Source organism: Apaloderma vittatum, unplaced genomic scaffold (genome assembly GCF_000703405.1).
Source record: "Apaloderma vittatum isolate BGI_N311 unplaced genomic scaffold, ASM70340v1 scaffold40572, whole genome shotgun sequence".
NCBI classification, from domain to species: Eukaryota; Metazoa; Chordata; class Aves; order Trogoniformes; family Trogonidae; genus Apaloderma; species Apaloderma vittatum.
The window spans coordinates 8,669-20,775 of record NW_009702725.1 but is presented as its reverse complement, the minus strand read 5'-3'; the positions used below and the strand labels follow the sequence as shown (position 1 = coordinate 20,775).

General features: G+C 52.9%; 2 protein-coding genes across 3 annotated transcripts; one reads left to right on the top strand and one right to left on the bottom strand.

The window, feature by feature from the left end:
- Nucleotides 1-263: 263 nt before the first annotated feature.
- On the top strand, nt 264-4,400 carry CDC20 (cell division cycle 20). The gene is made up of 9 exons (XM_009864325.1): nt 264-410; nt 1,156-1,252; nt 1,769-1,894; nt 2,260-2,456; nt 2,800-2,894; nt 3,061-3,292; nt 3,393-3,518; nt 3,683-3,800; nt 4,132-4,400. Exons 1-9 carry the CDS (start codon nt 282-284, stop codon nt 4,308-4,310), a joined length of 1,299 nt encoding a protein of 432 aa, XP_009862627.1. The 5' UTR covers nt 264-281; the 3' UTR covers nt 4,311-4,400.
- Nucleotides 4,401-7,816: 3,416 nt separating this feature from the next.
- Nucleotides 7,817-11,572, bottom strand: ELOVL1 (ELOVL fatty acid elongase 1). Of its 2 annotated transcripts, XM_009864323.1 has the most exons (7): nt 11,511-11,572; nt 10,902-11,092; nt 10,656-10,736; nt 10,396-10,452; nt 9,976-10,081; nt 9,677-9,813; nt 7,817-9,260 (listed from the first exon to the last, which is right to left on the bottom strand). In XM_009864323.1, exons 1-7 carry the CDS (start codon nt 11,554-11,556, stop codon nt 9,006-9,008), a joined length of 873 nt encoding a protein of 290 aa, XP_009862625.1. In that variant the 5' UTR covers nt 11,557-11,572; the 3' UTR covers nt 7,817-9,005. The 2 variants fall into 2 exon arrangements, with proteins under 2 accessions (XP_009862625.1, XP_009862626.1); XM_009864324.1 differs by lacking the exon at nt 10,656-10,736 and having other exon boundaries at nt 8,032-9,260; nt 11,511-11,556.
- Nucleotides 11,573-12,107: the final 535 nt, after the last annotated feature.

The window sequence follows — 12,107 nt, the reverse complement described above, 5'->3', positions numbered from 1 at the left end:
AGGGCTCCGGGCCAGGCCACCCTCTCTGACTTGCTGGCCGTTGCAATAGACCCGGGGAGCTGTATCCTGGCAGTCCGTAAACAGAGCTTATTGCTATTATATGGGGGGCAAAAAATGAGTTAGTTGTGACTGGATGACATGAGCTTTCTGAGTCCCACTTGTCTGAAATTTTCCTAGTAGCTGTAGTGGGTTTTCTGTCTCTTGAAAGCTGTAATGCACGCTGTTCAATAGGTGTTAAGACAGTATTTATGCATGTGAATGCAGGTAAATCTGGTTCCAAAATGCGGAGCACCCCAACGAAGGCCGGAGGGGATCGCTACATTCCCAGTCGAAGCACTATGCAGATGGAGATGGCCCATTTTCTCCTAACCAAAGAGAATAACCCTTCTGAGGAGTCCCCTACCAAGAAGGTGAGCATGTTGCTAAGTTACAATTGCTGTAACTATCACTACCAAGTCCCTAATCCTTTCTGGGCTTTTAGAGAGAAGAAAACCTCTAAGTTCTACCAAGTTGGTATATGGGGTTGACAGCCACAGCTCTCACTGCTTCCAGCTCTGGGCTTCAGGAGCCTGGGGTGAAATGGAAGCTGTAGAGCCTGCAGATGGAACAGCTATGCAGCTGCTACACAGGAGCCTGAGTGTAGCTGCTCTGTAGGGTTGCTTCCCTAGGCACGGGGAAGAGCACACAGCCTTACACCTCTGCTTCTGCTCACTCCAGCCTCTGCAAAATTCAAATTGGGGCTAATGGGGCTTTAAAACATAGGCTAGAGAGACACAAAGCTGTGAAACTGTGCACAGTGAAACTTCTGGTGGTAGCTATTCCGGGACAATGTCTACATGGGAAGCTATTCTGGAATGTGTACACTGTGTTCTGAAATGTGTTTATGAAGTGTTTGATCCCTTATGGTGGTGGCTTTTGTGACTGGCAGTGAGACTCTGAACTTGCCACTCTTCTGTAGGCAGATGTGAGCAGGACAGTGGGCCAATGTTTGAGGAAAAACTACTTTAACCTGCCTGTCTGTAGCCGACTCCCACAGCTGCATCTCCCCTGATTCAAGAAGGGGGCTCAGGTGTATGCTCTGCCAGCTGCAATTTTAAGTGCACCATGTGCTTTGTGTTTCAACAGTATCTCACTGAGGGTGGTTTTTCTCTGTAGGAGCAACAGAAAGCCTGGGCAGTGAATCTGAATGGCTTTGATATAGAAGAAGCAAAGATCCTCCGCCTCAGTGGAAAACCACAGAATGCTCCAGAAGGTAGGATACAGTGTCTGTGTGAGTTGTCTCAGCTGGAGAGATCTAGATGGGCAGGGGAACAGCAACACAAAGGCCCTGTGTGTGAACAGGGGAGAGATCAACTGGCTGCTTCTCAGAGCCCCTATGCACACTGGAGGGTTCCTGAGGTTGAGGGACTGCATAACAACTACAATGAATTTATTTACAAAATCTGAAATGACTGCCAGTTGCTCACTTGTACTGCAGGTGGCAAATCTTCCTGAGGTCTGCAAAAGCTTCAACTTGTCTGCTTTGTAGCTTAATGGCCACTCAGCGTAATGGGATATGGAAAACCAAGTGCTTGTCAGTTAAACTTGTTCATGTGAATTAGGGAGTTGAAACTCACCCTGGCTGAGTTCATACTGCCAGTGATGTGTGCTCTTTCTGTGCATCTCATAGGACTTCATTTTCACTGGAAGGGGTTTCTAGCTGGGTGAGTGGTTCTCAGCTGGGAGGAAACAGTAATTCAGGTTAACAGGTCTGTTTCCCTGCACACAGGTTATCAGAATAACCTGAAAGTGCTCTACAGTCAGAAAACACCTGGATCCAGCAAGAAGAATGGCAGATACATTCCCTCAATGCCAGACCGGATCCTGGACGCACCGGATATCCGCAATGACTATTGTAAGTAGGCTGCAATGCTGAGTGCCAGGCATTGAGATCTTTCTTCATCTGAGTGCAGTCCCTAGGACAGTGTAACTGGGCTGTTTCAGTATCTTACACACCCAGGCTGGCACAGACCACTTCTGGAACGTCCCTGTGTAGCCTTACAGGAACAGTGGCCTGGAGTGCTATGCGGATGACTTGGATCAGGGCTGCTGATCCAACCCAGAAGGTTGCCCCTTACCTGTATGTGTGTCTGTGCATATGTGTGCATGTACAAACACACACATCCCTCTGGTGCAGGTGGAAGACCTGGCATCAGTACTGGTGAAGGGCAGGGCCCTTCAGGTACCACAGTGTGACCTGCATTGCTCTTAAAATTGTAGATCTGAATCTCATTGACTGGAGCTCTCAGAACTTCCTAGCAGTGGCTCTGGACAACTCTGTCTATCTGTGGAATCACACCTCTGGAGACATTATCCAGCTGCTGCAGATGGAGCATCCAGACGATTATGTTTCCTCTGTGTCATGGATTAAAGAAGGAAGCTACCTTGCTGTTGGCACAAGTAATGCTGAGGTCCAGGTGAGTGCCAGGAGTAAAAGGAGAGGTGGTGTCTAGGAGATTTATGGAGTTGGGACAAAGGCTTGACTAGCATAGGGATACGATGCGCCCTGACTTGGTCACTGGTTGTAGGCATTTCCACCCTAAACCAGTCAAGACAACTGCAGCTTGTAAGGCAGTTTGGTTTTGAGATTTTCTGACACTTGGAGTTACCTTTTCTGTAGGCACGAGATAATTTTTATCTCTGGTCCCATACTAACAAGGTTGAACGCCAGAGCCCCCCTGTGCAGTGAGGTTCCTAGGGCAAAGCAAAGAAGGCTGTGTTTCCTCATCCTCTAGAGAACTTACTGCTCTGCCTCTCTAGCTATGGGACATACAGCACCAGAAACGTCTCCGAAATATGACCAGCCATTCTTCCCGTGTGGGGTCCCTCAGCTGGAACAGCTACATCCTTTCCAGGTAAAGCAGTGAAGAACTTAGAGGTGTGCTTTGCTCACACCAACAGGCCAGCGACACTGGTAACACTGGTGGAAACCCAGTGGCAAGTACACTCTTGCAACAGCAGAAAAAATGGGTTTCCATGAAAATATGTGCCAGCCTGACCCTGCAAGCCTTCTCTCTGCAGCGGGGCACGGACTGGCCACATCCACCACCATGATGTCAGAGTGGCTGAGCACCACGTGGCCACGCTTGCTGGCCACACGCAGGAGGTGTGTGGACTCAAGTGGTCTCTAGATGGCCGTTACCTGGCCAGCGGTGGCAATGACAACCTGGTGAACATCTGGCCGTGCACCCAGGGAGACAGCGGAGAGTTTGCTCCAGTACAGACCTTCACTCAGCACCAGGGTGCTGTCAAGGTGAGTGCAGGGCTGCTGTGGGCACACGTCTATGTGCAAGGCAGACATGCTGTGCACAGGTTCCCTCTTGAATGTCTTTGAATTAATCCTTTTCTTACAGGCTGTGGCATGGTGTCCATGGCAGTTGAATGTTCTAGCCACCGGAGGTGGGACTAGTGACAGACATATCCGCATCTGGAACGTGTGTTCTGGCACTTGCCTCAGCACCGTCGATGCCCATTCCCAGGTGAGACATGAACATCGTTTAGGAGATAAACATCTTCTGGCAGGACAGCTACATAGAGCTGCTGGTTCCTCAGGCCTGGGGGCATGGGTAAGAAGGGGACCATGCTCATCTCTTGTGCATCAGCATAAGCAGTTTGTCTTACCTGCATCACGGCTTCTTCCCAGGTCTGTTCTATCCTATGGTCAACAAACTACAAGGAGTTCATTTCAGGCCATGGATTTGCACAGAATCAGCTGGTTATATGGAAGTATCCTACAATGGCCAAGGTCACTGAGCTGCGAGGTAGGCTGGGCCCTTTGCCTGGGAAAGGGAGGGCTGACGGCAGATGTAATCCTTGGTTTGAGCAGACTCGTGGTCTAGCTTGGAGTATCCCTGCTGCTGAACAGCATCCAGGGGCATGCTGCTAGGGGTTATTCCTTTGGGCTGCTGAAGAAACACTTGCTCCAATCCATGCTTCCAGTGTGAATCCGCCTTGCAGGATGGTGTGGGGACAGCTGTGTAGGCTGCTGGGGCTCATGGGGCATATGGGAGTAAATGTGACCACTGTAGTAGAACTGGGGACATCGGAGCATGTGGCGATCAGCCCAGCCCTGACTGCACACCTCCTCCTCAGGTCACACCGCCAGAGTCTTGAACCTGACCATGAGCCCTGATGGTGCAACAGTGGCCTCAGCAGCTGCTGATGAAACACTGCGGCTCTGGCACTGTTTTGAGATGGACCCCATAAAGAAGAAGGAGAAAGAAAAGGCAAACAGTGCCAAAAGCAGCATCATTCATCAGGGCATCCGCTGAGTGCACAGGCCTGTTGTGGTGATGGGGGGAACTTGGCTTACACACTGTACAGTATTTTAAATGTTAATAAACTGCTTTAATTTGACTTTGTGGAGTCTGATGGAAGAAAAGGCCATGGCACACAGAGCCAGCTCCCTCCTCCCTGAGGTTTGGGATCTGGGCGAGTGGTGGAGCTCTTGTTCTTTAGGACCAGTTTGCAGGCAGCCTGAGCCTGACGCAATCCTGAAGTCCTGGGAGAACGATGCTGTGCAATGATTGTACCTCTGCACCTGTCCCAGCTAAGACAGGTATGTCACCTGCTGCCACGTCTTCATGCTGACCACAGCCACAAGCACTGTACCTCCACCACTGGGGGAAACTGTAGCCTGGGAGACTTCCTATCCCTTCAAGTGTCAAAAGTGACAGCCCTGCAGTGGGGTTGGGAGGAAGTACCCCTGCCTTGCCTCAGCTTTAACAGAGCAAACCAGCTCTGAACTGGTCCCTAGGAAGGACGGGCCCTCTGCCCAGCTGCTGCCTGGGTTGGTGCCAGCTGTGGTGGGGAAGAGCAAGGCTCAACTTGAAAGCACAGTATACTTGTGGCCCCAGCTTCTGCTGTGTCCTGTCTTGGCCAGGTGCTTCTGTGGGCAACTACAAGCAATGTCACCTGTGCCAGAGCACTCTGGGGACTTGTCCTTGGCACTCTGAGCTCCACTGTCACCTGCACATGGCAGTTAGTCTTGTTCTGCTACATGCAGCCTCTGTGCTACAGCCACCAGTGCCTGCTCTTACAGTGCTAGGGTAGAATAGCTCCTCTTGCAGTGAGCTTAGTACTGAATTTAGGAGTCAAATGCTACTGGAAAAAAAGACAGGGCTGAAGATGGAAACATACAGCAACAGCTGTAATAACTGCAAAGGCCAGAAAGGGCCTGGCACTGGCACAAAGCCCGAGGCAAGCCAAAAGCTTAGTTTACATTGTCATAGACAGCTTGGACATCATGTGAGAGACTCTCAAAGCACCATGCACCCAGAGCATGACCCTTGGTTGTACATTCCTACAGCAGCCCTGATCTCCATCCTCCTCTCCAGCTGAGAGGAAGCTCTGGTGCCAAGATGAGGCTGCATGCAGAGAAGCAGGCAGCAGGGCTGAGCTGACACTTAGAGCTTGATGTCCCAGCACTTGGGAAAATGCACGTTTTCTGGACTCAGTTACACTGGTAACTCATTTGAGCCTTCATGTGAGCGAGAGCCAGCACAGCTGCTGTGGCCGTGCTGCTCTGCATGTTAGAGCCATGGTGTCTGAGGCTGCAGGGCTGCACCAGCAACACCACACAGCTGATGAGCACCTTGGCCTGTACAAAGCACCTCCCAGTGATTAGCTGAGGGTGGCTTATTACTAATTTTTTCACCTTCCTCTCAGCAAGGTACCACACTGTACCTGGCACCAGGCTCCTGAGGTTTACGCCAAATGGAGCCTTCAAAGCTGTGCAGTGCTGGCAAAAACTTGTGCTAGGCTGAAGCCAGCCTGCGTGCACCGCACACCCATCAAAGCAGCCCCACACCTCCTGCTGACACAGGTAGGCACAGTCTCAACAACCAGCTTGCAGCAGAGCCCAGCACCTCCCCAGCAGGGCTGTTGGTGCATCCCTATTGGGCCACCTGGGGAAGAGCAGGGGAGGTCTGAGGAAGAGGCAGCCCTCCTTCCTCTTCAGAAGCAAATCCTAGGGCAGCAGTTGCATCTAACGGGGAAGAGCACAGCAGGGTTCATCCCTTCCCCAGAGCTGTGCTGCTTTCACAGGAGCCCTGCCCTATACCCCTGCAGTTCCATGGCAGCAGGGCAGATTAAGGCTTCCAGTAGATCCAGTCCCTGGAAGGCAGGCTTCATGTGCCCAAAACCTGTTGTGTTTTCTTGACTCCCATGTAATAGCAGAGCCCGTCTTACCTCTCTGCTTAGCACACATCCACTCTAGAAGCTGTGCATTACACATCCCTTGAAAACCCTTTGAATATTACTAGAAGGCGATGGTATTACAGTGTCTTCCTTTGGCCTCATACTGGTCCTACCACCCTGGAGCAAGGAGGAGCAGAGGAAGGAGCTGGGCACTGATCCAGTGGGCCCAGGAAACACTGCTATATAAGGTGTGAAATCTGTTCAGAGCGTCAGCCCAGACTGCCCCTGACAGTAGAAAAATTACCATGGAGAGATCACAGCTAACAGGAACAATTCGAGGAAGCAACAGCAGAGCACACATGGGGAACAGCCCACTTCAAAATGCCAAGCGTTAAGTGGTTTAAAGTATTGTTACTATTTTGGGCAAAAGCAAAGACTGTCTTGTTCTTACCAGGAGCCAGCTGCAGGGGGAGAAGGCGGTTAGACAGGAAAAGCTCCATCTCAGCTGGACTGTCACTACAGCTCCTGAAGTGGTGTGTTCTGAGCACTGAACTCATGTTACACACCACTGCAGCAGGGACCAGAACAAGCTCTCCTGCCAGTCCTTGCCCACAGAGCAACAGCAACAACTGTGAGAACAGTGCACAGGGCAGCAGCCACTTCACGTTCTAAAGCTTTACATGTACAAGGGCCCTGAGCCCTATAAAATCAGGCAATGTCTACATGCAGTCAGGCATACCGGTCACACCAGTTCAGGCCAGTTGAAGACATTTTCGTTTCAGAACATGGCCTTCAAGTAGGTGCAGCAGCTCAGGCAGGGTCAGCAGAGCTTTCCCTCACATTGAGCCCTGCTCTAGGGCTTTGGCTGGACATCCACTAGAGCCCTCCCACACCCACTCAGCTCCTGCAGACCTGCTGGTCGACACATTTCTCCCAGCCACAAGCAGCCCAACCAGCTACCCACCCCTCTTCCCAGGCTTAAATCAGCACCTAGGCTGGCCTGTCTGCTCAGAAGGGCCCTGCTCACAGGGTGAGGGGGAATGCAGCGTTGCACCCAAACAGCCTGAAGGGAGCCAGACTGCCTCAGGTGGTAGAGACAGAGCCCAGCCAGGCAATATGCTGCTGCTTATCTCTTGCTACAGAAGTGCCACACAAACCTGCCTCTACCCAACCTGAGGTACACTGCAGGGGCGTTCACAGATGGCAGCAGCTTTGGCAGATACAGAAACCAAGAGACTGCTATTTCCCCATCACCTGGGTTTCCAGAGTCACTATTCCCTGCTCTGCCACACCTCGGCTCCCCAGGATTTCTGAAAAGCAGCAGCTCCTCCTGAGCAGCTGGCCCTGGTCCCAGCCCACACCCACACTCCACCCCAGCCATTCTTTCACAGGGTGGAGCCACTTTCACAACAGAAGCCTTGACACATTTCCTGCCTTCAGCACTGCTCTACTGAAGCCCTTGGAAACAATCTGCCATCTGCTTCATCAGCACACTGCTATCGCCCTCTCCCCCCGCAACACAGAAACCTGCTACTCCAGCTGCTTCTGCCAGCCCTGCCTCCAATCACACGGGACAGGACGACCACGGCGCTGGAACATCTTCTGAGCAGAGCAAGCTAGGAAAACAAGAAGGCAGAGCCATTTCCCCTTCTGTCTGTTTATTTGTGATAGAAGAGCAGCCCAATCTGTCAGGGCCCGGCTCCTTCACCTCCTCAAGGCCATCAGCATAGTTTGGGTTACAGCCAGAGCAGGTGACGGGCACAAGGCCCAGGAGAGCTGCTGCCACCCTGCTGTACACCTTCACCCAGGCCCAGTCAGATCCACAGAGGCAAGAGGTGCTCACTGCTACACCACAGCAGGGCACGCTAAAACCATCCTCCGTTGTGCTCAAACTGGGCCAGAGCCGGGCTGGTCCCAAGCAGGAGAGCCCAGGATCTGATTCTAGGGGCAATTATTGCTCAAGTCTTGAGTCTGCAGGAATGGAAGTGGTCCAAGACAAGGCTGAGCTTGGCTTCCCCCACTCTGGAGCAAGCCACCAGCCGCCATACAGGATCAGGTAAGTGTGGCTAAAGCACACACCAAGCACCCAGCCCAGGCACAGAAAGGCAAGGCAACCTGGGCTTATTGTGTGGGGAGGCATTTCAGGCTGTCACAACCCCTGCTACACACAAGGCACAGGGCGTGTGTGCTGTACTGGGCAGGTCTGGGCCCTCAAGACCCAAACACTCCACCCCTACATTCTCCACAGCCACACCTGAGCACAGATACGCTGGGGCAGGACCCCCCGACCTGGGCAGAGGAACCAGAAGGGACATGCAGCACTGTGGTGTGGAACAAAATGGCACAAGGCATGGTAGAGCAGGAGCACTCACACTTGAGCTGGCAGCAGCAAGCAGCCAGGGACAAGTCTGCTCATCCACACAGGCTCTGATAAGACAGGAGAGAGAGGGCACCAGGACAGGGATCAGTTTCTTCTTTTGGTCCTACTCAGAAGGAAATGGCCCCCAGGCAGAAGGGCCAGATGTAGGCACTTGGGGGAAGTTCCTTTGGAAACACTGGAATGGGACTGCAGCCCCACAGCTGTGATGCAGGCAGCTGCCTCTCCGCTCAGCAATACTGAGAAACAGGACGAGCCCTCCCAGGAGCAGAACAAGTTGCCCATGGCTGCTCAGAGCAGAGAGGCTGGGCATGCAGACAGAAGACAGCAAGGCTGGGCACAGGGATACAACAGTCTGTAGGCACTTGGCTAGTAGCACCCAGGAGCAGGGGAACAGGTCCCAGCTGCCTCTGCACCGGGGCTCTCATTGGCTCTGGGAGGGCCTTGCCCTCTAGTTGGCTTTGACCTTGCCATTGGTGACAGTGCCATTCTCATGGATGCTGCTACCATTGTGCTGGGCTGCTTGCTGAGCCACCCTGGGCAACCGTTTGCCCTTAGTGTAGGACTGGTACCAAAAGTTGGAGAAGAGGATGAAGAAGATGGTCCCATAAATCCAGATGAGGTGGACGAAGATGGGGAACTGGTACTGGCAGCTGGGCATGAAGTAATACTGAGAGATGTGGACGGAGACAATCACGAACTGCGCCTGGGAGCAAGGGAGAGCACGGCCAAGTTACTCATGGAAGCAGGGCCAGGGATCCCACTAGACACCTTCTCTAAAGGAAACCAATAGGCTCCTTCCCCACCCTAGGTCCTTTATGTTGAGACACAGGCAGCAGCAGCCGGAGGAAGCAGGCACAGGTCTCAAGGCAGCATGTGCCTCTCACCTTCACAACGTGTCTGCAGCCCAGCAGCAGCGTGCTGAGTAGCACCCACCCCCTAACCCAGGCTGGTGGGGCTATCAGACATCCACAGTGGACCAGAGCTGCGAGAAGCACAGCATGAGAGGCTACAGAAGAGACGACTGCAGCTGCTGGCTGCAGCTTTCATAGATGCAAGGGCTGGCCTGCCCCTCACATCAGAGGCTGAGGGCACATACTCTGCTCCACAGCATGGACTCACCAGCTGGATGGCTGTGATGTGCTTCTTCCACCACAGGTACTTCTGAAACGCCGGTCCCGCTGCTGAGAGCCCATAGTACAAGTACATGACGACATGCACCATGGAATTGATCATGGCATGGAATGAGCCCATTCCCCCTGTTAAGACAGATTTTCATTAGCGTAAGTCAATCCCTCTCCAGCAATCAGCACTACAAAAAGATTCTAGGAGCCCAAAACGGCCAAAAAAACCCTTCTCAGCATGCTAGAGCTAACCCCACCCTTTCCGCAAGCTGTACACCCAGACAGTTTCCACCTTACCTGGACCAAACTTTGCTCCCCACCACCAGCTCCAAGGCAGGACAGAATGGTGGAAGAGGTGCAGGAATGTGACCTGTTCATTCTTCTTTCGCAGGACAAAGATCACCTGCAATGAGAGCCCAACAGCATCAATGGCCTCCAGCCCTGGGAGCTAGAGCAGGCTGGGCCACTAACACAGTGTCTGATCTCAGTGACACTTTTTCCCCCTGCCACTACACATTAGGGCACCTCACAACTTCCAGAGCTGTAACATGCCAGGAGCAGCCTCTGCAGTAGCCCAGAGTGGCCTCCTTGGCAGTGCTGCCAGGCAGAAGCACTACTGGGTCAGGCTGGAAAGGCTGAAGAAAGCACCTACCCCAAGTACACTGTACCCCAGCAACCCACCCAGCAGGTGGTGACAAGGCCACTACAGCAACTCACCGTGTCTGTCAGTTCGATGAACTTGGAGAAGACAAAGAGCCAAGCAACACTGACCATCTGTAACAGAACAGGTTAACGTTAGAGACTCACCTCAGCCTTAACACGCTTTGTGACCAGTCTGCATATAGTAACCCTGAGGTGAAAGCAAGAGCCAGGGACTAAGCCCTCTGCCTCAGGAGGGTCAGGCAGTTGTGACCTTGCTGACCAAACAGAAGCACCAAAGTCCATCCCCACTTAGAAGGAAAGGGACAAGAACTCACCCTGAGGGCCTTAGGGTCCTGTGAGAAATCCACAGGGTCACACCGCCAGGTGTACCCAGTAAGCCACCCTGCCATCAGGAACTGCAACAAAAGCATCATCAGGGTGAGGTCCAACACACCATCCATTGCACTTCCCAAGCCCTACACAGACGGGCACGCAACAGCTTGCAAAAGGGCTCCCCATAACCCGTGCAGCCTTCGTACACTGCTTTCTATGTGCCAGACAGCCTCCTGCTGACCACTCACCTCATAGACAATGTAAAGTGAGAGTCCCACCAGAAAGAAGTTGTATAGCACCATGAACTTCTTCAGGTTTAAAGGCTTCCTGTTGGCCATTAGCCGGGGACCCAAGGATAGTACAAAGTAGACATATGCCAGGAGGATGCCCATCACAAGGAACGGGGACTGCATCAGTGGATAATCAGCAATGCGGGGGTCTACAAAGAGCCACAGGACAGAGCAGTTAGCATCCTCACACCATCCTGCCACCAGTAATGCCACTGCCAGAGGAGGCAAGTACGTGGCAACTCCGCTCTCCTAGGACAGGGGTGCAGGTATGGGGGAGTCTGGGAGGAGAGGGTGATGGAGCCAGACAAACTCAGTAAGGCACAGCCTGAAGCCACACTGCAGGGCAGCCTGGAGACCTTCTGCCCAGGAGGGCACAAGTACCCCAAGAGAGCCTGCACAGGCACCAAGGCAAGACAACCTCATAACAGGCAACATAACCCCAGAGCTGCATCTGCATCAGGGCAGAAGTAGGATGCAGATAAACCCAAACTGCTTCATGGATGACAGACCACCCCCTGTGCCTATGGCAAGTACCTGCCCTACAGCTGAGTAGAGCAGAACACCCACCTGCTTTCTTCATGAAGTCCTGATACATGGTCACAATCCCCTCCATGGTGGTGGCAGTGTCTCTGCAGAATGAAAAAGGGCAAATCAGGAGGGCAGCCAGCAGAGCACAGCTCTGCAGATCAACAAATTTCAAGTATTGCTTCAGAGGTAAGTCATGTGTACCTCGCTAGCATTGCTCTCAGCTGATCGCACCACCAGCATCCACTTGCCATTTGAGCCACACGCTCCCCACTTCTCACTAAGGCTGGCCCTGTCTACCCAGCTCTGCTGGGAACCCCATCACCTACCACCACCAGTCCTTAAGGATCTTAAAATTCCAAGCCAGCTAGGCAAGTTTCCAGCCTCAGCCCTGTATCTCCAGCCCCTTAGTCTCGCCGCACAGGCTCAAACATTACCACCCACAGTGCTGCCACCAGCCTTGCCACCGATACCCACTTAGTACGCTACTCTGCATGACCCTGGTGAAGGTGTCCAAGGAAGATGCAGAGCTGCCCCATGCAGGGCAGAGGTCCTGCCCACTGATCCCCACCAGAGAAGTAACACGGCATCACTGGCAGACCCAGTGCCCGAGGAAGGAAAGCTATAGGTTCTGAAACA